We start from the raw sequence: 27,119 nt of genomic DNA on the forward strand, positions 1-27,119 counted from the left end.
CACCCATGTGGTGTGTTTTGTGTATGACAAGCAAGCAACACGTCGTCCGGCCTGTTTCGTATATTTTTTATGTCATAAAAAGGTGAAAAATGGGTAAGATTAAAACGAAAAGACACAAGCTGCACACTCCTGCACGGGCCACAAGTGCAAGAAAAGCTGATGACGAATCGACAAAAGCAGACCTGTCCAAAATCAAGGTAATTTACAGGATTTTTATTTTTAAAGAAAGCATTAAATTATTTAATTTTTCTTTAGCCATTTGAATTTGATTAGTTTGGGGTTATGCTTTAGTGCAGTTATGTCCAGCAATTTTTAGCACTTCAGTTTACTTGGTTTGCATGCTGCACCAGTGTCTAGTGAACATCCACATGCTATATACACACTACTAGTACTACTAGTTATGTAGATCATGGAGGAAGAAAATACATGCGTAGATATTGTATTGTAGTGGTAATCTCGTTAACCAGGTTAACTATTAGTAGTAATATTACTGTTAAGGTAAGGGAATAAGCATGGTAAGGGTAGCGACTAGTTCTTTCACGGCCGTTTAGAACCGGCAGGGTCGAATTTCACGGCAATTGACATCTGTGCGTTGCATGTGCCTATTTTCGACAGTTTCCGGTTCCGTTCGTGCGCATGCGCGTATAGTCTTGGGCAACACGTTCTGCAACACAGCGCGGCCAACTCACAGACAGCGCCTGCATCGCCCGTAACAAGAAACAAGAAACGTCTTGCATCAAGACTAGCGTGGAGTATCCACTCACAAACGGTTATAAACACTGGTCATTATCAAAGGATTAAACACCTCCATGTGACGTGCTCTCTGTCCTGTAGGTTTGAACAATCAATCCATTTTACATGCAGGCACACAAGGCAATTTACAGGCTAACAGCTCCAGGCAAACTCTAATAAGAAAATCCATGTTCACATTTCTCATTACTTTCTCAGGGGCATTATTGTACATCTTGAACAATGTCTCTTGTGTTGCCACAGTGTTCCTTTTGCATACAGTGTACACGTACACATGTAAATTGTTACCGCCAAGTTGCCCGATTAAAAAAAGCTTTTTCTGATATAAAGTTTGAAAGATGTTGGCATTTCACACAGATTTACCTCAGTTATAGGAGGAGCTATTATTAGAACCACCCTTGATTTATGGCCAATCCATTACACTTAATTTTGTCTCATTTTGTCATTTTGTCTCTATATTGGAAGGAAGTCGAGTTAAGTGGCCGTGAAATGAAGCATCGTCAGATTTACGCCTTACTGTAAATTTGTTCCCAGTAAAAGCATTAAACAAATTTGCCGCAAACTTGCCCGGTTCGTTTTGATTGAGTTGCGATAGCCACGGATCTTCCTGATGGTCATATAGACCAGGGACCAATTTCATGGAGCTGCTTTAGCAAAGAATTTGCTTTAAAGCCATTATACACTTTCGGCACAGAAAAAAAATAAAAGTTCACAGATTTACAAATAACTTACAGGGTTTACAGAAGGTAATGGTAAAAGATTTCTCTAGAAATATTATTCCATGAATTGCTTTATTTTTTGAGAAAGCATTAAAACAATTATCAATTATTGACATCGAGAATTTACGGATTATATAGTAAACACATGTCATGTCTCCCGACTCCGATGACCGATTGAGCCTAAATTTTCACAGGTTTGTTATTTTATATATAAATTGTGATACACGAAGTGTGGGCCTTTGGACAATACTGTTTACCAAAAGTGTCCAATGGCTTTAAGCAAAATTTTGTGCTTAAGCAGCTCTATGAAATTGGGCCCTGAGGGTTACAAGGAACCGTAAGTAAATCAATGGTTGCAATTGTGTGTAGTTTTTTTTCAACATTAAATGTTTACACAAAGTGTGGACACAATTTGCCCAATTTAAACAATGATCGACCTTAGGTCAAAGGGGCATGACCAAGAGCTGTGATCTGGATCTTAGGAACATGAAAGAAAGATAAAATTATTGCAGCTAGTATTCATCAATTAAATCTGCTTACAGGCTTCTGGTATGAATGAAAACTTGTTAAATAGTAGTGCATATTATTGACAAAATGTTGATGTATGAGAACAAAATTCCTTGCAGATATTACGAAAACGTAACAATAGTCTTTTATTTGCCTTAGAGTTAGAAATTACTTAAAGACATTCGTACAATGTACATATAGTTGTGACAATAATTTTACTTAACTTACTCCTTTCTATTCCTTAATTTGTTTATTGTTAAGTTTTCTGCATCAATTTTGAATTTATACTTATTTCCTTAATTTTGGTATATATGTCATATTTTTATGTATTTTTAAACTCAAGAACTAATGTAATGTGAATTGTATACTTGTTTATAAGTAGCAAGGAACCAAATCTAATATAGTATAATCTAAATATATATAATGAATAGGGTAGGTGGCCTTAGCTTTCAATCCAAACCGGACCTTCTTTAGAGGCATAAAACAAGTACAAACAAATACATATCCATTTATAGAAAAAGAGAGGGGAAAGGGATTAAGGGAAGGATCCAGAAAGAAGCGAGAAAATACCAGCCAATCAAAGTTTCTATTTCAGAAACAATATTGGTGGCTATGAACCAATAGGAGTGAAGTAGCGAGGGCAAAGGATGTTAAGAATTAAAGGATGGGTTACTGGACCATAAAAGTGGTAAATGTATTGTTCGACAACAATCCAGGGAAACATGAAAGGGTAGGATTAGAGAGCAAGTTGCATCATGATGCAACTAACAATGGTCAATTAATAAGAATAGCAAGATCAAAGGTATGATGATTTTAAAAATAGGTATGAGGGACCTGTGGAAAAAAGGGGGGGTTACTTACATCATATAGTTATAGTGATGAATTTATAAAAACAACTTTTAAATAATTTATAAAAACAATTCATTTATATTTTATGTACAGAATGTATACAATTGCAAGCTAAACATATATATTTTTTTCAGGCATCACTGATACCCCCAGGCGCTGAGTTCCCAACACGTGGACTCTTCCACCTTCCATCCACATCTCCTGCTGGATCTCTTCAAACCAATCTTCCTCAAGAGGCAAGAGAAGATGATGAGGAGGACAGGAGGAGTTTCATCTCCAAGAAGAGCATCAAAGGGCAAGGGCGTATTACCAAGAAGGACAAGATGAAGATGAGACATGATAAGTGGCTGCAAAGTAAGTGTCATCTACTCTCGTTTATGTTTATGGAGGGACATTCAAGTGCCAGACTGCACACAATTTATTAGTTGGGGTTGTTGTATTTTACTTGTGAAGGACAGGCGGGACACGATGCATGTTCACTGTCTGTTGCTATCTTAGTGTTAGCCAGAGTGATGTCTGGGTGTCTAGCAGCCGATGTCATGAAATGCTAGGATTAATCCAATCTCGAGTTAGGATGGTTTCAATGCGTCCTAACGCCTATAGTAATAATAATAATAACAGTGGCTTCTTATATAGCGCTCAGGTCCGTCACACAGTGACGTTCAAGGCGCTTCACATTATTACCCCTGGTCACTGGGCCTTAAATCATTCCTTAAACCATCTCAGCTCCCTGGGGAGTGTACAGCCTGTGCCGCCAAATATGTAGCGCAATCAAGGCTAATCCATCACAAGAACCAACTCTGCCCTCACTAGGTACCCATTTACCCGTGGGTGGAGAGAAGCAATTACAGTGAAGTGTCTTGCTCAGGGACACAAGTGTCACGACCGGGATTCGAACACAAACTCCGCTGAACAGAATCACTAGAGCTTGAATTCGGTGCTCTTATCCGCTCGGCCACGACACCCCATGGTTAGGAAACTTGACTCGTCCAAAGTCCTAAGTTTAATTCTAAGTTAGGAAGAGTTTGGTGAAATTGGCTGCAGGCTTGTATGCTTTGTATTTGAAATGGCAAGGGCACCAAGGCATTTTCTCCTTGGTAAAGTGCACCCTGTATGTAAATTTCTTCTGTCAAGCATTTCAAGGGTACTGATCCATGACCAGGGGACAACGAGGCGATTGCCTTTGTTGCCTACATCAAGTATCATGGCCTGGGTGTCTATTGGATTCCCTGTTTTATCCGTTATTTCCTTTGCTTTGTTTCAATTTGTCTGGTCCAGAATTTTATTGTTTTACTTTTCCAGCACCTTGGAGGCTGGATCTTTCTGCTATTATTTTTGCGCTTTATAAATTGTTTTTTTAAATATTTATTATTATTATTTATCTATGTAAGTAAACAGTTTGGAGACCACGTGTTTAAATTTCCAGCAAAACCATCTTTTGTATATAAATTAAATGCAAATTTGTGAATATTTAGTTTTTCAATCTTACCAATATCATGCATACCCTTTGAGTTTTAAAATGATTTGTTAAAGTTTCCTTGTTTTTCCTTCTAAAGAGATCGAGACGATCCAAGTGGCCAAGAGGAGTGCCAAGGAAGCCAAGAGGCGTTCGGAGAGACCCATCATTGGTGACCTGAATCCCCTCAATCAAGCCTTGCCTGAACTGTCTGAGATCATAGCACTCAGCCAAAGGAAAACACAAGAAGCTCAGTAAGTTCAAAAACCCTCTTGCCCCACAGGTCTGGAATTTCATCTTTGAGAGGGCAAGGCCACTTCCGTGGTCTTCCTGTAGTTCCATGCTACATGTACATGCCTGCCCCCTCCCCTTCTATGTCATGGAGCTGCTTATACTGATGTGTAAATTTCTGCTTGCAGGGTTAGCTTGGCTCGATTTCATAAAGCTTGTAAGCACAAAAACCTGCTAAGCACATACTAGTATTGCGTAAAGGGACACACCGGCCGAATTGGGCTATTTGGGCTACAAAATAGACTAAGATGTGACTTCAACAGTCTTCCAGGAATGAAGAAGAACAGTCATTAAAAGAAATCATCAAATTTAGCCGTTTTTGAGCATTTTAAGACAAAGACGCAGGTCGCGTGATTGTTCTAACCAAAAAGTGGTACAAACAATCACGTGACCTTCCGGGCTAGTTTTACTTTCAGCCGTCTAAAAGTTACTTACTTAACCAAATTTAAATCTTTTTTTTTACAAAATTATTTACGAATAATTGACGAAAAAGATCATGTATTCAAATTATCGCTACAAAATGTAAATTATGGTGAAAAATCTAACGTAAGGTTCACATTTAAAGAGTCCGTGTAACGGAAGCTTGTAACATGGCCGCTTTGGGTTTTTTTAAACATTTTTCGATAAATACGTGACATTTTGATGATTTTTTTTTACAGCAACCATCTATAAAAACATTATTTATGATTCTACACCCCTAAATTGCGTAAACGGTGAGCCGGTGTGTCCCTTTAAAGACACTGGACACTATTGGTTATTGTCAAAGACCAGTCTTCTCACTTAGTGTATCTCGACATATGCACAAAATAGCATTCTCTGTGGTCTTCTTGTAAGTTCCATGCTACATGCCTGCCCCCTCCCCTTCTATGTCATGGAGCTGCTTATACTGATTTGTAAATTTCTGCTTGCAGGGTTAGCTTGGCTCGATTTCATAAAGCTTGTAAGCACAAAAACCTGCTAAGCACATACAAGTATTGCTTAAAGACACTGGACACTATTGGTTATTGTCAAAGACCAGTCTTCTCACTTAGTGTATCTCGACATATGCACAAAATAGCATTCTCTGTGGTCTTCTTGTAGTTCCATGCTACATGCCTGCCCCCCCCCCTCCCCTTCTATGTCATGGAGCTGCTTATACTGATGTGTAAATTTCTGCTTGCAAGGTCAGCTTAGCTCGATTTCATAAAGCTTGTAAGCACAAAAACCTGCTAAGCACATACAAGTATTGCTTAAAGACACTGGACACTATTGGTTATTGTCAAAGACCAGTCTTCTCACTTAGTGTATCTCGACATATGCACAAAATAGCATTCTCTGTGGTCTTCTTGTAGTTCCATGCTACATGCCTGCCCCCCTCCCCTTCTATGTCATGGAGCTGCTTATACTGATGTGTAAATTTCTGCTTGCAAGGTTAGCTTAGCTCGATTTCATAAAGCTTGTAAGCACAAAAACCTGCTAAGCACATACAAGTATTGCTTAAAGACACTGGACACTATTGGTTATTGTCAAAGACCAGTCTTCTCACTTGGTGTATCTCGACATATGCACAAAATAGCAAACCTGTGAAAATTTGAACTCAATTGGTCGTCGAAGTTGCGAGATAATAATGAAAGAAAAAACACCCTTGTCACCCGAAGTTGTGTGCTTTCAGATGCTTGATTTCAACAGCTCTCCAAAGCTCTTTATGCTGAAAATTATTTTGAGTAATTACCAATAGTGTCCACTGCCTTTAACGGAAACACGTTACCAGCCAAAATTACATTGCATTCATTTTACTGGTGCCCAACATAATTTTTTTCTCAGCAAAGGAGATTGTCAAGCAGTATTTTCTGCTTAACAGCTTTATCAAATTGTGCCTTGGTGCTTAAAGCCATTGGACCCTTTCGGTACAGAAAAAAAAAAGTTCACAGATTTACAAATAATTTACAGGGTTTACAGAAGGTAATGGCGAAAAACTTCTCTTGAAATATTAGTCCATGAAATGCTTTACTTTTTGAGAAAACGGTAAAACAATATAAATTCTCGTTAGCGAGAATTACGGATTTGTTATAAACACATGTCATGACACGGCGAAACGCGCGAAAACAGGAGTTGGTTTTCCCGTTATTTTCTCCTAAATTTCCACAGGATTGTTCTTTTATATATAAGTTGTGATACACGAAGTGTGGGACTTGGACAATACTGTTTACCGAAAGTGTATAATGGCTTTAAATGGAGGATATACCGTTGGTTATTTCTAAAAAAATAATGACAATAAAATCTTACTCAGTAAGAAGCACTGCAGCTGTTGATCGTGTATAATATTTTGAGAAAGAATTCCCTCCTTAATATAAGAGAAAATGGTTCCAGAGGAAATTATTCAAAATATTTATTGTCAATCTGAGAAGCGTTTCTCAAGTTTGTGTAAAATCTCTGTTGGTTGGTCGGCTGTAAATGGGAAGGAAAATGTGTATATTTGTTATCCATTTGTGTTCAAGTGTATTGTGCATAGACTTCATCAAAATTATGCTAATGAAATGCAGTACTAAGAAATGCACTGTCATGATTATTCTTGTACAATGGTGGTCTTTGGTCATTTGTTTTTTTAGAGCAACGATGTATTTTTGTTTGGTCTTGTAATTGCATTCTATCTTTAGAAATCAGCTGAATGCCAGGAAAATATGTTCTTTTGGTAGCACAAAGATGAGGGATCTTTTGTGAGTTCTCTCCATATTTATCTTATTTTGATGAAGTCTTTTTCTCTAGTAAATTGTGTATTCAGGAAAGTAATTAAGTCTACAGAAAAAGAAGCTTTTTTTTTTTTCATTTTGTATGTTTTTTTTATGAGAAGACGGAGAATGCGTTTCTTGTAAATGGTTTTAAGGACTCACTAGAGGTAAATTAATTCCAATATCCCTGGCTTGTTTGGTTTTCTTGGACAGGAAGGCGGTGGACAAGAGACAGCACAAAGGGACGCTGAAGGCTAAGGAACGACAACAACTCCTGTAAGTAGTCAACGCATTCATCTTATTGATGCATGACCATGCAGTTTAAACGTTAGGAAAACACTACTGTAGACAAACAAGCATTGTCTCCACTTCTCGATGTCTCATGGATAATGAAATTGAATCCTTCAAAGAACATTGTCAAATTTATGTCTAATATTATGATTTTCATAGTTGTGTGATTCTAGTTCGAAAACTTTCTACTCTTGTAGCAAATTCCAGTAAGGTGACCGTCAAACCATTTGACTAACTGTGCACAGCACTGCACATTGCTTCACAGAACAAATGTGTCTTCTGTTGTACAGGGCTCAACTTTTTTAGGGAAAATATACAAGACCCCAGGGGTGGATTTCACAAAGAGTCAAGACTAGTCCTATCTCGTCCTTACTTAGGACTAGCCATGCGTTTGTAATATCTCCCAGGACTAGTCCTAAAGAGTAACTTGTCCAAACTCTTTGTGAAATCGGCCCAATGGCTTGCAGGTTACACCATATACTGGACCAGCATTTATTTGATAAGACCAGAAAGTAATGATGAAGAACTTCCTACAAAGTTTAAAGGCAGTGGACACTATTGGTAATTGTCAAAGACTAGCCTTCATAGTTGGTGTATCTCAACATATGCATAAAATAACAAACCTGTGAAAATTTGAGCTCAATCAGTCATCGAACTTGCGAGATATGAATGAAAGAAAAAACACCCTTGTCACACGAAGGTATGTGCGTTTAGATGGTTGATTTTGAGACCTCAAGTTCTAAATCTGAGGTCTCGAAATCAAATTCGTGGAAAATTACTTCTTTCTCGGAAATTATGGCACTTCAGAGGGAGCTGTTTCTCACAATGTTTTATACCATCAACCTCTCCCTACTACTTGTCACCAAGAAAGGTTTTATGCTAATAATTATTTTGAGTAATTACCAATAGTGTCCACTGCCTTTAAAATAAGAGATTATCTTGTTTATTTGTTGTATGGTAATGAGTATGCTTCAATACTCAACACAGTTCATAAATATTTACCATGTAAATCAACAATTTTTCAAGGGAATTTTCCCACTTGACCATATGTTGTGTACAAATCTGTGAACATTTAAATTTTTACCAATCTGATGGATGCCCTTAAAAAAAAGTCATCATGAATAATGCACAAAAAATTAAAGAAGGAAGTGCTATGTTTATTAATTTTTTTTATTTGAGACACATCCCATAATACGCTCAAGAACAGCCCTCCAGCCTCCTTTCAAGCATAATCAAATCACGAAGAATTTTTCACAATTTTGTCTATTGTTACCATAGCAACGAGATAAATGGTCAGACTGCCTTGGATGCATGATACAATCTCACTCCTTATTTTTTTAAATTTTTATATTCAGATTAGAGGAATCGTCACGATTCAAGCAAGTCCTGAGACATGCTGCTTTCAAGACCAACCCCTTCGCGGCCATTACGCAGCATCTTAAAAATAAAATGGAACAGGAGCAGCAAGACCAGAGACCAGGTTCATAGCAGAGCTTAAAATGGGAGGAAAATCCACGAGACTACAGGGCCTTTAGCTCAATATCTTTACTGGACTAGCAAGACTTGAGAAAAGGCTACACAGTTTCAAATGTAGACTGTTTCTCTTTGAACAAGCACTAGAGAAGGTATACCTCATTTTTATGGGTAATACTTTTACTCAGCAGAATTGAAAAATATTTACCAGCCTTTAAAGACACTGGACACTATTGGTAATTGTCGAAGACCAGTCTTCTCATATGCATAAAATAACAAATCTGTGAAATTTTTAGCTCAATTGGTCGTCGAAGTTGCAAGATAATAATGAAAGAAAAAACACCCCTGTTACACGAAGTTGTGTGCTTTCAGATGCTTGATTTCGAGACCTCAAATTCTTAACTAATTCTGCGGTGTCAAAATCAAATTCCTGGAAAATGAAGTATCCTTTATCCTCGATGCAAATTTAACTTCTCTTCATCATCATCTTGCTAGTATACTGTGCAGAAACCTCCTCTCGAGTATACTTGCACATCCGGGAACATTTGTCCCTATAACATTGAAAGTCTAAATAATCTTCTTGATAAATGTATAACATCCCCCTGATTGTAAGATGCAATTGTTGGCAGCTCTGTTGGATAGTTATGTAGAACTTGCAACCTAGAAGCTGCAATCTCTTCTGCTGTAGGCATTTATGGTGGCCTTTATAAATATTATAATCACCAACAATTCTCCTGATTTCAAAGCAAAACTCCTTTATGCGGTAATTCTATTACCTCTCTCCTATTCAATAGTAATGGGCTGATCATACGAACAGTGTCGTTCAATTAAGTTAGGCTGTGAAACTGGAGGTCCGAAACACAATTTTAAAAAACAGTGGGTTGATCGTTTGCTTGTCAGTTGGGACATTATGATCAATTATTAGCTTGGATTGGAGCCGTGTTTATTGATGTATACGAAAGGAGCAGGATAGGTACAAAACTGATTACAAGACTGTGAAAAGACCTATCCGCGTATAAAATAGAGTAGAAAACTTAAAAGGCAGTTAAAGGCAGTGGAACTGTTGGTAATTACTCAAAATAATTATTAGCATAAAATCTTACTTGGTAACAAGTAATGGGGAGAGGTTGATGGTATAAGACATTGCGGGAAACGGCTCCCTCTAAAGAAACGTCGTTTTCGAGAAAGAAGTAATTTTTCACGAATTTGGTTTCGAGACCTCAAAATTAAGCATCTAAAAGCACACAACTTCGTGTGACAAGGGTTGTTTTTTGTTCATTATTATCTCGCATCTTTTGCGACGACCAATTTGAGCTCAAATTTTCACAGGTTTATTTTATGCATATGTTGAGATACACCAAGTGAGAAAACTGGTCTTTGACATTTACCAATAGTGTCCAGAGTCTTTAAAAGGAAAGGTTATCTACACAAATTGAAGCTGATAAATCTGTTTTGTCTTCTGTTTGGAGTTGGTTGTGGAAATATTGATTTGGGTATGAGGCTGATGAGCTGTCGGAAGGTGTTTAGCTCTGGGCATGCAAGAAAGGAAATTGTGTAAATTGTCCTCAATAAATAAGAAAAGGCTGTGATTGATGTAAAGTAACGCAAATTTCTTTGAGCTTGAATTTGTTTTGTTATTTAATGAGCTTGTGCCTCATAATTAGTAAGTCCCCTCCTGAAAAATAGTATGAAGTCAATTATAATGTGTGGTGAAAATAAACTGGAAACAAAAAAATGAGTAACAGCTTGGCAGAATTTGCAATGCAATTTTTTTATTTCTCATGACTATCTTTACCTGTAGAAACAACTTAATATCTCCAATGTCTCCTGTCGTCTCAAATTGGCACGTCTTAAAACACTGCCCAAGATGTCACTCCTCAACATTAACAGATTAAGGGCTCAATTTTTCATTAATAGCCCAATCTTGGTCTCCTTGTAATGCCTCCGTTCTAGCGTTAAATGCCAAGGCCATTCCCGTTCCCCAGGTGGGTGCTCCTTTTTCAATTACCATTTCAAAGCGGAGTGCTGCTTTCTTAGATCTGTGAATTGCAGTGTAACAGGGGATAATGTATGTGCGTTAATTTAGCAATTTCGGTAGATTTTTCTTGGACATCGCTTCCCGATTATCCATGGGTGAAGGGATAGATGGAACATCAATTGTAATAACCGACCTTGTGTTAAGAGAAAATGCTGACTATGACCACGAAAATACAGGATGTAGACCTGTCGAGGTGGAAGTGGTTGCATCATAAAAACATAAATATAAATTTACGCTTGCGTTGTTTCAATCCCACAATATACATGCACGACATGGTAGATTTCTGTTACGCCTATAGTAACAGTATTCGACTTTAAATCCAATGTACATATTAATATTTGTAGAATTTGTGGGTGTGTTTTAAACATGGGCATTTTTTCATGCAAGGCAAATTGGACGACCGTTGGTTGAGATCAGAACGAGATTATTCTACTCGATCGGGAAATCTTCAAATTGGAACGACTGATGCAAACGAAATGCCAGGCGGTCATCTCGGTAATAAAAACATACACGCCTATAGGTTAAAGGTTTTACATGCAGGTGATAGAGACGGGATACAGTTTTGCTGATTACAGTAAACGAACAAGTGCTTTTCTTGATTAGAAAGCCTAACTGGATTAAAACTGGGAGCAATCGCATTGTTGAAAAATGTCAGACCTAATTAAAGAACGTTTCGTCCACCGTTAAAGGTCAAAAACTCTGTTCAAAAAATCTTGGTTTTTTTCTTGCCGAGTAGGGTGAGATAAATAACCAAAACAAAACGACGAAATTAACACAACGTGACCTCACAGTGCTGTCTGTAGTATAACTGGGGAGAAATGTTTGAAAACTTGCATTTAATGAAACTACACTGTCCGGTAGCTTTATAACTAAGTTAAAGTGACATACCCGGCTTACCGTTTACGTAATTTAGTGATGTAGAAACATAGACTTATTTTAGATGATTGTTGTAAAAAATAGTGATTCTATGGTTATTTTTTTAACTGAGTTATTCTTATATATTTCAGTTTTACCCGACAAGATTAGATTGGTAACGCACAGTTATACATGTACAAGGTTTGAGAAATCTGTCTTATCTGGAATTCGTGTGGGTTTTTGTGTTTCTCCAAATGCAACACCTTTAATTGAGACCATCCATTTGATAGATAAAGATACAACTATACCTTTCAGGCCTGAGCTATTTACCAGTGTCTTAAAAGGAATCGCACCAGGAGCGAGACAGGAGCATTTCCGTCTTATCGGAATAAATAAAATCCTCTTTAAAGAATCGGTCAGACTTTTGAGTGAATATTTTGCTGTTTTGACGTTATTCTTAAGTGGTCATCAATGGGATTATACTTGTAAGCGGGTTAAAAGGACATTAAAATGCAATACAACAAGATTGTTGTTTGGCTTTATTTGGAAGCAGCCATGACGACAGTCCAACTACATTGTGTAGTCAGTTAAATTCGAGCATTTTTAAATCGAGGCTTTACATATTTTTCTTTCCGGCTTATAGGTTACAAATTCCTTGCGCTCATTTTAGACATTGCAAAGAATTGATGAAAGTTTGTTCAATTCATGCTTTTCTGTGTCATTTATTAATCTGATAAGGTACTTGTATAGGTTACAAATTCCCATCGCTCATTTTAGACATTGCAAAGAATGGATGAAAGAATGTTCAATTCATGCATGTCATTTATCCATCTGATAAGGTACTTAAACGATACTCCATTTGATTATGTTAAGCAAAATGTAAGTTTTTGTTAGTGTGTTTTTTAAGCAAGGCCTTCAACGTTGTTTGTATACTACCTTTACTCCATCAAGTGTAGTGCTGAACGGACTTGGTTCCCTGTTTGATTTTGTGTTGTGCTTTCGGTTATGAAACGCCACACAATGAAACATACTGACGCTTTAACTTTGGTGCGTGTTTTGAATATTATTTTTATAACCACACGAAATAACATCCACCATACTTTAAAATGTCAACATAGAATTTACAAAAATAATAACTCACATACACATTTTAATAAGCAATATATTTAAAATAAATACAGACATCAAATTTAAGTTCCAGCCAACTTCCAGCATTGCGTCATGTTCTGTAAGCATCCAATGAATACCCACGTACAAGTTACCTTTTAGTTTCATCTCTTTAAATGTAAAAGATTAAAAAGGCACTCTTTGAAGAGCAATATGAGGGACAACTCTTTTTCGAGTGGTCTTCCACTCTTTAGATTGAAGTTTGCGTCTTTGTGAGGGATTTGTTCACTCTGTCCTGGAATAAAACCACTCTAAAAGAGTTAAATATAACCACCACTCTTTTTAAAGAGCTATTTTAGGGAAATGTAAAGAGTGGTGTTTTTCACTCTTTTACATTTAGAGAGGTGTCAACGCAAAGCTGTCCCAAGTTCGGCGGGAAAACGGGCCTCAGTTCGTTTTGTAATGAATATTCAAGTGAATTATGCAGATTATAATGATTATTACTGTGCAATTAAAATTGTGTAAACACAAATTAAAGGAACACATTGCCTTGGATCGGTCGAGTTGGTCTTTGGAAAGTGTTTGTAACCGTTTTTTATAAAATGCATATGGCTGGAAAGATGTTGTAAAAGTAGAATACAATGATCCACACAAACATGCCTCGAAATTGCGTGGTTTTCCCTTTACCTTGTCGACTAACACGTCGGCCATTTATGGGAGTCAAAATTTTGACCGTGTTAGTTCGCACAGTAGAAGGAAAACCACGCAATTTCGAGGCAAGCTTGTGTGGATCATTGTATTCTACTTTTATAACATCTTTCCAACCATATGCATTATATAAAAAACGGTTACAAACGCTTTTGTTTTGACCAACTCGTCCGATCCAAGGCAACGTGTTCCTTTAATATAGTATAGATGTTACTTAAATCTTGATGGACGGAAAACTTCGACAAGGGACGTAAAGCTTTAGGAATAAATATCATAATCTATACTTAGCCAATACAATGTGAACCAGTGCAATAGTGGTGAATACTGCGAGTTAACATTCTTAAAATGCAGAGAAAATTATCTTACCACCAGGGCCCATTTTCATAGAGGTGCTAAGCACAAAAATTTGCTCAGCATTAAATTGTTTGCTTTGATAAAAAAAGGATTCTCAAACAAATTTCCACATGATTTTCAGGATAAGCAAACATTAGCTGAACACTAATAAGCGATATGCAAGAAATGGAAATTTGGTAGGTAATCCTGTTTTGTTCAAGAAAGAAATTTTATGCTAAGCAAATTTCCGTGCTTAGCAGCTCTATGAAATTGGGACCAGCCTTTTGGGGGCATTCACTGGGGGCTGGCTGGGTATCTCACATACCACCCCTCTATTCCTCTCCTATGCCCCCTTTCAGCCTGTTCGTGCCCCTTTAAATGATTTAATTCACAAGTTTTAACTTATAAGTTATATTACCACTCATTAAAATATAAATAGCCTATAATTAAAGCACATGTGCCAAACTGGTAATTGTCAAAGACAGGTATCCAAATTTGCAGTGAACGAACATAATAATAACCTACATGAAAAAATCCTCTGAAAGTTTAGGCGCAATCGGTCGTTGGAGTCGCGAGAACAAAGTGGCCTGATGTAAATATATTTCCCACTTTGGGATATAGTTTCCCACTTTTTTCTCGATCCTTTAAAAAAAAAATTATATTGTTGTCAAACATTGAGTCTTGAACTTCCAAGATCAAAACTCATTGGTTTTCTCATTTCTCAACAAACTATTTTAAATTGAGTTTCCAACCATGTAAACAAACTTTATACCTTGTATGTTGTGTGCAGATCTTTAAACAGTAACTTTTTCTCTCTTAGAAGTTATATGCACACCCTAAATAAAGATGCTCGAAACCTGAAAATGTGTTCCCAGTTATCACTAAAACACTTTAGCCTCCGAAAGGGAAAATGAGTTGCATATTGACACAAAGTTTTACCTTCACTCTTAACCATTCACTGGTGAGGTGTGATGACATAAAAGTACCAATCAACTTTCCACTTTGGCCCAACAAGAAAACTAACAATAGTTGTTCTTTAAGCTTGATAAGAAACATTAACTGGTAACACACGAGCCAAATTAACAATACACAATGTCACTGCACATTATTATCAAAATTATCTACATGAACAAACAGTTGAATTATTTAATGTGATGAGTAAAAATGAGTATTATGAAATTTACATATGGTTGTTCCCGCAGGTTTACTATAGTTTCTGCGTATTTATCCACACCATGCAAAGCTTCAAACAATACTTATAATGAGAAGGGAAGAAAAGAAAAAAATCGGATACTTGCAACGTGTTCACGCGTTTCAAATCACTAACAAACATTTCACTCATGGTCATCAATGTCTGATTATTCAAATCCGAACCGACTATGGCGAGATGATGACGTAGAAGTGTCTCTCAAGATGCACGCATCTGAGATGGTCCAGACCAAAAGTAAGATAATTATATCTCATGCACTATAGTCCCTGTCTGTGAAGTATAAAACATTATTTGATGGGCGCACGAGGCTGTATTGATGCAAATTGATTGTTGTACTGTTAGTGTGTACTATCCTACGCTGTACTGACTGCTAAAAGTTCAGTCGGTTCATCAGCCTCCAGTGTGGGACGTGTCTGCTATGGCAGCATGTCAGTTTCCTCAAGGATGAAAGATCTTAGCTTGAAAGGGTACCGAGCTTTTACATAATATGTAGCCTTATTGACTTTCGTTCGTTCGTTCAGATCTAAGCCTTTTCTAGCAGTTTTGTGCTATCCTCGACATATCAGGTTGCTGTCTTTTATGCTTATTGTATTGCATTTTTTCTGGTATTGTCCGTTGTTGTGTTTCAAAGAACTCTGTGGAGATTGTCTATTAAAAACAGTGGACACAATTGGTAATAGTTAAAGGCAAGTCTTCTGACTTGGTGTATCTCAACATAGGCATACAATAACAAACGTGTGAAAAATTTGAGCTTGCGAGATAATGAAAGAAAAAAACACCATTGTCACACAAAGTTGTGTGCTTTCAGATGCTTGATTTCGAGACCTCAAATTCTAAACCTGAGGTCTCGAAATCAAATTCGTGGAAAATTACTTCTTTCTCGAAAACTAGTCCACTTTCAGAGGGAGCCGTTTCTCATAATGTTTTAGACTACCAATCTCTCCCCATTACTCGTTACCAAGTAAGGTTTTATGCTAATAATTATTTTGAGTAATTACCAATAGTGTCCACTGCCTTTAAAAAAAAAAACCCAAAACAAGCAAATGCATCCAAACCAATGCATGAAGCAAAAGTAGTGTGACCGGGGGACAATTTTTTTCAGGACATACTTTTCAGAACCACTGGTATCACTTACAAACCAGGACATCCAAAATCAGGCATAATGTTTTTCTACTTTGGTCTGATTTTCAGGTTTTTGCACTTGGGGAAAAACCAGACAAATTGTGATTACCCTGTAATTTCAATTAACGGAGCGTACATCATGTGTGGTCAGCCCTTAGTCGATTAAATATTTCTACCTTTTCTCCAACGACAAAATATCATGTCCGAAAATAGTGCGGGGATACAATTGCAGCGATGTATACACAAACTGAACTTTCAATTTTGTTTCTACTTTAAAATGTGTGATGGGGCACCAGGGAAGAAACGCTAAAAGGCTTTTTGTCACTCGGTAAATCTTGAATTAGGATAATTGTTGTGGCCGCCATGAAGAAAACGCATCCTCGTAAATTGTATATTAAAATCGCACCGACCTTAACACTTGGTCAGTGCTGATGATGTGGGTGAATTAATCTTACCCGTCAAGAGATTGTATTCAATCTGAGAATTTGTGGCATGTTGTCATGACAATGTGATTATTTATTAAAATGATGAGGCGGAAGTTGTCATTTTAAAAGTTCGTTACCGATGTTCATCTATACAACTTGAGGTTTATAACTGGAATTGATGGGGAATGAATGGTAACCAAAGCAAAAACATCCTTGCTTAGTAAATTCAGATTACCGGCTCTATTAAACAGCTAAATACCACTCACGAGCAATGTACATGGCATGACATTTTGGCCAGTAACAATGTGTAAAATAAGCGAGCTATTTTCGTGCTTAAGCTAATCTTTTGCTTGAGCATGCTCTATGAAATTGGAACCTGGTTGGTAATGTGTCGGACACAAGCTTGGATTGTGTTTGCTAGCTTCTGTCAAAGATAAAGGTGACTAAAGATATTTTGTTTCTGGCAACTGGAAACCATATTGTAGGATATGCATTATAATGACGTGTGTGCTGGGAATTCCTTTAAAACATTGTCTATCTTCGTTTGTTATCTTCATTTACCGAAACCAAGTAGTAATGTAGTAATGGGTCTACCATGTTTCATAATTCTACTCATATTTTGATTTCAATTCGGCCAATTACCAATTGTTTTTATGCGGGTTTATTCCGAGGAGGTCAGCTTTAATCTTGGAGAGAAGTTTAACACACGGAATCGTGCCAAATCAGGCCTGTGAATGTCGTTTCATTGTTTCGTTGAATGTGTCGTGTGTCCAAAAACCGATCATCACGCCATTTCGATAAAATAATGTTGTTATTTCGGCAGTTGTGTGGTATTGTTAACTTATGTTCGACTCGACATGGAACAAATCAACAGAGGGCGCTCTACGTGCAAATTAGGGTTCACAGAGTTCATCACTGAGTTGGCCATGGTATCCATCATTTACCTTTGAATATTATCTGACAGGACCGAATTGATCTCGTTAAATTCCTCGATATCCTCACACAGCCTGGTGAGTTCTTTCTTGCGGATGACCGACTGGCAGACGACCTTCCGGAGAATCCTTCCAATCTGCTTGTCGACCTTCTCCTCTTCCCGATCGTTCAACCTCGGGGTCGGAGGTCGAAGGTTAATGACCGGAAGCGTGTGCCGCCGCTGCTTGCCAAGACAAGGGTTGGGAATCTCCAGGAGGGAGCAGAAGGTATCGAACCGACTCTCGTCAGATTCGCCCGGTTCCCCGTCTTCAGCAGTGTCGGCACAATTTGTAAGGTCATCTTCTGGCATTGGTTCGTCTTGCGTTGCTATGGTAACAGTGGCTGCCTCCGAGTACTCCATCGTGTCCGCTGACCCACCGACAGCGCCCTCAAGGACGTCCATTTTGTCCATTAATTCTGTCAGGGAATGTCTTCCTTTCGGAGCAGTGCTGTTTGGCTGATCTGTAGTACCAGGTCCTGTAGCGTTTCGACTCCGGCCCTGCTGGTTTGATTCAACCGGTGCTCCTGTTTCCATGGTAATTGGATGGTGAACTGGGGCCAGTTCGCAGCGGAAGTCCAAAGACTGCGTTCTCCTTAGAGGACGTTCAGTTGACCTTGACTTGCACAGTTTCCCGGAGGCCTTGTTTGACCCTTTAACATGACTCATCGCTTTGGCTGATTTCTTAACAGGCATCTTGAGGTCGATCATCTTGTCCCTCTCCGTTTCCTCTCTGTTGACCTTTGACCCCGTGCAGCTTGAAGTGTACCCCTTTATCTTGTCACAATGACCGGCACGACGCTCGAGGGCAGGTATCGTTGCCATTGGGGGTAGAATCTTAGGCATGTCCTTCGAGCTCCTCTTGATAACGTGCTTCTCGTCGAGGCTTCCCGAGCGCCACCATCTTGCCGGTTTATCCCGACCAGTCTCACCTGCTGCCTTGTCAAACATCGCCCGTCCCTGTACCACATCAATCGGGTACATCTCTGGAGGGGAGCGCACCTTCCCCATCTCCCGTGACTTTGTCTTGGCTCCTCGTTTGGGGAAACTTGAGTTAGATGGTGCTTGACTGTGGGAGAAGGAAGATCCTGTTGAAGCCGAGCTGGGCTCACTGTTCCCGCTGTCTCGTCTGCCCTGCCTGTATCTGGTGGTCCGTGAACCTCCTCCCGGCTGTGGCTGCTGCTGCTGTTGCTGTTCATCTCTTGCAAGTGACTCCTTCATTGTTAGGATCTTATCCAAATACTTAGCCTGATGTTCGTGTGTGTTCAACGCGTCCTCGAACCACTTGGGTTTTTTCTCCGACGATGTATTTCCTGCTGAGTGGCGACTCTTCATGTGCATGTTGTTTTGAGGCCACCGTAGAGAGCCAACTGCTTCGTCCTCCCTATGAGTGGTGCGACTGTATAGTAAAGAAAAACAGCAAAATAAAAATGTCAATATTTGGTGACAGGGGAAATGGCACTTGAGTGCGATTTTGTTTAACTCCAGAAATATTTACATACCCCGTCTATTCCGAAGAGAAGTGGTTTCATGCGTCTTAAAATCGTACATTAATGTGAAATACTGGATAGATTGGAAAGTGCTGTTTACATTACCGGTGCATTTACCACAAAATCTAAATCAAAATACATTTGTGTTTTCCCTTTCGCATCCATCACCATTAATGGTGTGTGTCTATAGACAACTGCTTTCTTTCTCTTGTTATTTACATCGTTGCTTTTCTTGGGTTGTCTTTTAAAGGCAGTGGACACTACTGGTAATTACTCAAAATAATTATTAACACAAAACCTTACTTGGTAATGAGTAATGGGGAGCTGTTGATAGTATAAAATATTGTGAGAAACGGCTCCCTCAGAAGCAACGTAGTTTTCGAGAAAGAAATAATTGTCGAAACCTCAGAATTAGATTTTGAGGCCTCGAAATCAAGCATCTGCTGGAAGCACAAAACTTTGTGTGACAAGGGTGTTATTTCTTTCATTATTATCTCGCAACTTCGACGACCAATGGAGCTCAATTTTGCACAGGTTAGTTATGTTTGACATGACAATTACCATTGTGTCCAGTGTCTTTAATTCACAATTCACAGTGTATAATTTTGTTGTTATTCGTTAGCATAGGTTTGATTCCCCCGTTGGCACTCAGGAAATTGTTGTAATGATGGATGTGTATATTATGCATGTAGGGGTGTAGTGCTGTGTTTTGTAAGACGGACACGATAAGCGCTACCCACTCAACCCGATTCCGCGGTATGATTTCAATGAATGACCTCGTTTTCTAGATCGTTCTCTCTTCATTTGACCAATTTACATTCTCATTCTTCTTTTCTTCTTATTCTTCTTATCTGATTTTGCCGGAAGAATTATATTTAAGTATTTTGTGGAATGTATTGTTTGAGTTGAAGAGAGGTCCGCAAATCGTCGGCCAAGACTACGGAGCTGGTAATATTGCATTGTTGACAAACTGTTTCATTCAACAGACAGAGACTAAACGAGGAAGACTAACAGAGCCTTAAAATCTATCCGTATTGTGTTTATGCTCTCGTAATATCCATTCGAAACAACATGTTTGAAGCAATTTCAATTTAAAAACAGTGGACACTATTGGTAATTATCAATATATCTCAACATATGCATTAAAAAAAACACGGAGGTTTCTTCCTCCATGAAAAAAACAAACCTGGGAAAATTTGAGCTCAATTGGTCGTTGCAGTTGCGAGATAATTGGAAGAAGAAAAAACACCAATGTCACACCAAGCTTGATTTCGAGACCTCAAATTCTAAACCTGAGGTCTCGAAATCAAAATCGTGGAAAATTACTTCTTTCTACGTCACTTCAGAGGGAGCCGTTTCTCACAATGTTCTACACTATCAACAGCTCCCCATTACTTGTCACCGAGTAAGGTTTTGTGCTAATAATTATTTTGAGTAACTACCGACAGTGTCCACTGCCTTACAAGTATATAAAATGCGTGGCTATGGGTTGGTTAAAACAGTTAGCTTTATGGACCTTTAAACTTACTTGTTTGGTTTCAGACCGTGTATACAAATATTCAAATGTATCATTGGTTTGTTCTAAAACGCACGAGCAATTCATCCCAAGTTGCGTTTTTATATTCCCGTGGGGAAGGAAGCAATATATGGTAGAGGAACTGTATAGTTTCACGTCAGATAATGTGATCAAATATCCCGTTTGCCGACAATTATGTGCAATAACATATCACGTTTTTCGAGGAAAGGAATCGGCAATTGTCAATAAACTTTCTTTATAATTCACTGAAATATTACTCAGTGAGAACGGTATACTAAAAACACTGTGATCGAAGAAGCAATTTGAAGAAAAAATGCATACTTAAGATAGCCTTCCATGAAAAAAATAATAATAATAATCTTAATGTTGGTAGTCTGTTTACATTTTGTACTATCTTATTAATCATTCAAGGGCATTTGAAAAACACTTCACGGAACACTGAACGAAATATTGGAAAGGTTTGTCTGAAGACGGCGCTAATTGAACGAGCAAAATATTGCTTTATAATAAGTTAGTCAAAATGGCATGGTGTGCCAGAGACGGCGTACACAGCTGGATAAGGCACAGTAGTCTGTACGCTGCGCAGCTATAGAATAGGCGGATTGTATGCTGCTAAAAATGTTACAGGTAGTTTGAAGAATAATGGTCAATAAGTGATTTAATCCTCTTGAGGTCTGTTTTTTGGTTTTTTTTTCTTATTTTTTGAAATCATTTAATAGACTTATTTAAATACGTAAGGAAATGATTAGCCTTGCTCAAGGCAGTCGAATTATTCACTCCGAAAAAAGACCGCCGCTGTATAAAAACCCAGCCGTATCCACTGTGCGTAAAACCCAGCCGTATTCACTGTAAGTAACATCGCACGACACGATGCCCCCGTACACTATCCGCATGCGGAGGCCGTCAGGCCGACAGCCTTGTAGGATCTGTGTTGAAGCCACTGACCTCATTACTATAATAAGCGAAGAGTTCCCACGGTCAGCTCATTACCATAATGCCCGCGAAAGACGAGACATGTTTACCTCACACACCACCACCACGGACGCATGATAGGGTCCAAAGGTCGTGATAAGGGAAGTGCGTGATTGGACGTCAAAATGAATAATTCATTTGCCTCACATCCTGTGTTGTCTGATAGGTCTGACGAACGATATACATATTCATGAGCTGCATACTAGCATATCCTCGAGCCCCCCCAATTTCGTCCACTATTGGAATTTTTTCAATACAACACATTAAAACGGGAAGATACAGATCCGACAAGGCTGTCGGCCTGACCGCCTCCGCATGCGGTTAGTGGTGTACGAGTGCGATGACTTGTGTGAACAGTATTCGTGCGATGTGACAGTGTGTATACGGGTGGGTCATTCGGTGTGATCGCACACACCATGCACAGAGTATACGGCGGGTGGGTTTACAGCTGCGTCTTTTCGGAGCGAATAATGCGACTGCCTTGAGCAAGGCTAGGAAATGATCCACATGATTTAATATCTTTGGTATACGCACTCTTTCTACCTCCATGGTATGCGGGGACTGTTTTTTAGGGGCAGAGGGGTTGATTTGCCCATTAGGGAAAAATTACATAGACAAAATTATATAGGTACCCAAACTTTATAAAACCGGGTAAAAAGTCTTGTGTGCTGTCCCCGCACATTGTCCACCCTTCTGCGCCCAACATGTTCACAATGTTTTGCCCCGCCTCTGGGAAGGCAGTTTCCCCCTGTCCCCTGGGCTACGCCAAGATTAACATTAGCGTGTCGTTACAACGACTTTGGATTAGAAGATGCAAATCAGAGTTTTGAGAAAGATATTGGTCGTAAATCGACAAACGTGGCGTCCAAATTTACTCTATATACCCCCGTCTACGGAAGTTTCATCAATCACGCTGCAACTGTCAGACCAAAACTTCTCTCTTTTTTAATTTGACTGCAAAATGAATCTACGGATAGACTATAAACGTCACTACGTTCTGCGGGCAGTGCAACTGAGAACATCTGAGAGCATACAGTTATCATTGCGAGTCTCGTGTTATGCAAGATGACATTCTTGAAAATCTGTGATTGATAGACAATGGTTTTCTTTTGTTCAGACAACCTACGTCCCCTCAGCTTTTTGCTTCTTCAGAGTGTGAGCAACGGACTGAAAGTACTTCTTCTGAATTTAAAACAAGGCAATCTGTAAGATGCGTTGTTCATTTTTTGATATTCTCTGTCAGATAATATAATCTTGTTTTAATAGACAGGGTGCATGAACATGACAAAAATTGCGAAATTAACATAATTAAATCTCGTGCAGCTCAATTCAAATGAAGGCTGCTTCATGCGTTTTAATGCAATATTAAAATCAAGTATTTATAAGCGTGAAATCGTAAGGTTTTGTTTTTAACTGTATGGTCAGAAGACTGATGTGTAAGGTTTTGTACTGTACATATGTTGCGAGATGTCTAAAGCGCACGTCTCTCCAAACAAGGTACTCAAGGCGCTGAGTATTTACAAACTTTCAGAAAGATAGGTTGTTGCAGTGATGAACCCTGAGACCCAACTATTTAGCACCTTGTAAGGGTTTACAAGGCATGCTGCCCCTTCTCTTTTCAATAAGTGCACTGGGTTCTTTTACATGCGACGGACGAAGCAATGGTTAAGTGTCACGGCTGGGGGTAGCTCCCCATTGGTGTTTGTCTTAAGGAACCCACCCCTTGCTGAATATTTCCCACCATCTCAGCCTGGGACTCGGGCCCTGGTTTATTTAAAACCGATGACAGAGTGTTAATATTATAGGCTGTAAGCGCGACAACGTGTCACGTTTTCGAAAACGTGAGTCGCTGTAATGTGTCCTTTTTTATTGGACTTCAACTTAGAAAAAAACATTGACTGTCATGTCCCGAAAGGCACTAGAGACTATTGGCAATTACTTAAAATAATTGTTAGCATAACAACTTGGTGATGAGCAATGGAGAGTTGTTGATATTGTAAGAAACGGTTCCCTCTGAAGTAAAGGTTTTTGTTGTTGTTAGAGAAAGAGGTGATTTCTCACCAAATTAATAATCAATGACCGTCATGTCCCTAAAGGCACATAGACACCATTGGTAATTACTCAAAATAATTATTAGCAATACAACTTGCAAAACAACTTGGTTGTTGATTTTGTGAGAAACGGTTCCCTCTAAAGTAAAGTGTTGCGTATTTATGAGAAAGAGGTGATTTCTCAATCAATTAATAATAAATGACTGTCATGTCCCTAAAGGCACATAGACACCATTGGTACCATTGGTAATTACTCAAAATAATTATTAGCAAAACAACTTGCAAAACAGCTTGGTTGTTGATATTATGAGAAACGGTTCCCTCTAAATTAAAGTGTTGGATTTTTATGAGGAAGAGGTGATTTCTCACTCAATTATAGAGACACTATTCGTAATTACTCAAAATAATTGTTAGCATAACAACTTGGTGATGAGCAATGGAGAGTTATTGATATTGTGAGAAACGGTTCCCTCTGAAGTAAAGGTTTTTATTTTTATTTTTTCTCTCGAGAAAGAGGTGATTCCTCACTCAAATAATAAAAGACTTAAGAGTTTTAAATTGACACAAATGTAACTGTTTTTGCATTAATAATAAGTGGTATTTAACATTCTGAGGAGCGTTCTTTTTTTAAGTACATATGTGGCAATAGCCATGGTGTCAAGTTTGACTCCCCAGTTTTTTAAGTTTATAGTAAGGCTACTCGGATTCGAACCCAGCCCCATCATTCTTAAACATCCTGTGTAAGGCACGATAAATATTCTCTTCTCCTGATCCAGTTATTATAATAGCACTTAAATGCCCTCTCGCGATTCCCTTAGCACGTTGGCTTAAAGGCAGTGGACACTATTGGTAATTACTCAAAATATTTATTAGCATAAAACCTTTCTTGGTGACGAGTAATTGGGAGAGGTTGATAGTATTAAACATTGTGAAAAACGGCTCCCTCTGAAGTGCCATAGTTTTCGAAGAAGAAGTAATTTTCCACGAATTTGATTTCGAGACCTCATATTTACAACTTGAGGTCTCGAAATCAACCAGCTAAACGCACACAACTTCTTTTCTTTCACTATCATCTCGCAACTTTGATGACCGATTGAGCTCAAATTTTCACAGGTTAGTTATTTTATGCATATGTTGAGATACACCAGTCACCAACTATGAAGGCTAGTCTTTGACAGTTACCAATAGTGTACACTGTCTTTAAATGCCATCTCACGAACCCCTTCGCACGTTGGCTTAAAACGATATTGATAATTGCAAGAGACAGGTGTCCACACTTTTTTATATCAATTAGTCAAAGCTGTGGACACGTTTGGTAAATTGTCAGCGACCAGTATTCTAACCTGGTGATATCCCAACAAACCGGTGACAATTTGGTCTCAATTGGGATCGAAGTTGCAAGATCATAATGAAAGAAAAGAAACACTATTGTTGCATTACTTTGATGTACTTTCAAATACATTTTAAAGGGCTTCAGCTGAAGTCTTAATTCATAAGAGTGAGAAATTACTTCTTTCTCAAAAACTACGTTACTTCAGAGGGAACCTTTTTCTCACAATTATACTACCAACAGCTCTCTATTGCTCGTTAACAAGTAAGGTTTTATGATAACTATTATTTAGAGTAATAAACAATAGGGTCCAGTGCCTTTAAGATCAATCCGTCGTCGCCGCCAAATCCCTATCACGAATTTCGGACTCGCGAGGTCGAAACTGATAACATAATGGTTTTACTCATTTCTCAAACACTAATTGCATTGCAGGCAAAACTCAAGGAAAGTTGTTCACCATGGACATCAATCAAGCAAGATGTGTGTAAATCTGTGAACATTTTATGTTTTCAATTTTTATTAATATTGCGCATATCTTTTTATAATATGAAAAATACTCTTTTTAGTTATATGTGCAGTGAAACAAAACCGGAGGAAGGAGGAAGCCTTTAAAGGCAGTGGACACTATTGGTAATTGTCAAAGACTACCCTTCACAGTTGGTGTATCTCATCATATGCATAAAATAACTAACCTGTGACAATTTGAGCTCAATAGGTCATCGAAGTTGCGAGATAATAATGAAAGAAAAAAACACTCTTGTCACACGAAGTTGTGAGCTTTCATATGCTTGATTTCGAGACCTCAAGTTCTAAATATGAGGTCTCGAAATCAAATTCGTGAAAAATTACTTCTTTCTCGAAAACTATGGCACTTCAGAGGGAGCCGTTTCTCACAATGTTTTATATCATCAACCTCTCCCCATTACTCGTTACCAAGTCAGGTTTTATGCTGATAATTATTTTAAGTAATTACCAATAGTGTCCACTGCCTTTAATCGTTTTTTTAGATGCGGTTGCTAAAATTTTAAAGATTTCAAGTTGAAACGTGAAAAATTCTAATGATTTCTTTCCACATTTTGTTTTTAAAGTAATTTCCTTTGAAAGGTTAAAGGTTTTGCAGCTTTATACATCAGCCCCTATGGGTCTCAACAAAAACGTCATTCATGTTTTTGATATGTTTGGTTCTTAAAATAATAAATAAATTTAATAAAAACAAAACGAATTTTGTATGCAAATTTGTTTAGTTTTATTTTGTTTTAAACCGGACCCAATCTCAAGCTCAAAATCACTGCTTCATCGGTTTCAGGTTTTCATAAACCCACGGATCAGGTGTATCATGACTCTATCGTGAAATAGATTTTCCATGCTACACGTTCATAATATTATTTCCCTGAGCCATACACGGTATCATAATATTGTACTCACCCGTCAAAAGCCACTCATAGACGGCGTGTTTCTGAAATACGATCCCAAACAATCAATTCAGGCGTAATATTCTGCCGCTATCAAAGAAACAAGTCCGGTTTGAATATTATATGAACGAATCCACGTATAACGGGTAGAAGACTCTAGTGAGGAGGTATATAGGCAGTGAGTGCTCGAGACTCTCAGCAATAGATACCCGACGCGAATGGGCCGGTACATCCAAGTCAACTGGCCGGTAACGTTAGAACAACCCCGTGCCGACCCTCTCTGCCGCTCATGCTCTGCCTGAAGAGCACGACACAATGACGTCACGAACAGAAGGGACTTGCTCAGATCTGACCATTATTTCTTGCAAGCCCGTCTCTTTCTTGTGTCTTTTTACTCTCGTAATGATGACACGCAGCAGGGAGTACACGATCGAGCCAACCCAAACGAAACCTTGTCATGAAGCACAAACAGGAAGCCAACTCGTTGAGCGCGCCTTGCGTTTCATTCTTTTATT

The 27,119-nt window shown here is 38.4% G+C and overlaps 2 protein-coding genes across 2 annotated transcripts; one reads left to right on the forward strand and one right to left on the reverse strand.

Moving 5' to 3' along the window:
* Nucleotide 1: 1 nt before the first annotated feature.
* Nucleotides 2-12,554, forward strand: LOC139939464 (ribosome biogenesis protein SLX9 homolog). The gene is made up of 5 exons (XM_071935407.1): nt 2-197; nt 2,960-3,179; nt 4,382-4,535; nt 7,494-7,556; nt 8,927-12,554. The coding sequence occupies exons 1-5, from the start codon at nt 90-92 to the stop codon at nt 9,057-9,059; spliced, it is 678 nt and encodes a 225-aa protein (XP_071791508.1). The 5' UTR covers nt 2-89; the 3' UTR covers nt 9,060-12,554.
* A 1,322-nt stretch (nt 12,555-13,876) lies between these two features.
* On the reverse strand, nt 13,877-26,745 carry LOC139939321 (uncharacterized). The gene is made up of 2 exons (XM_071935099.1): nt 26,618-26,745; nt 13,877-19,211 (listed from the first exon to the last, which is right to left on the reverse strand). Exon 2 carries the CDS (start codon nt 19,151-19,153, stop codon nt 17,783-17,785), a length of 1,371 nt encoding a protein of 456 aa, XP_071791200.1. The 5' UTR covers nt 19,154-19,211; nt 26,618-26,745; the 3' UTR covers nt 13,877-17,782.
* Nucleotides 26,746-27,119: the final 374 nt, after the last annotated feature.

This window comes from Asterias amurensis, chromosome 7, assembly GCF_032118995.1.
Source record: "Asterias amurensis chromosome 7, ASM3211899v1".
Lineage (NCBI taxonomy): Eukaryota > Metazoa > Echinodermata > Asteroidea > Forcipulatida > Asteriidae > Asterias > Asterias amurensis.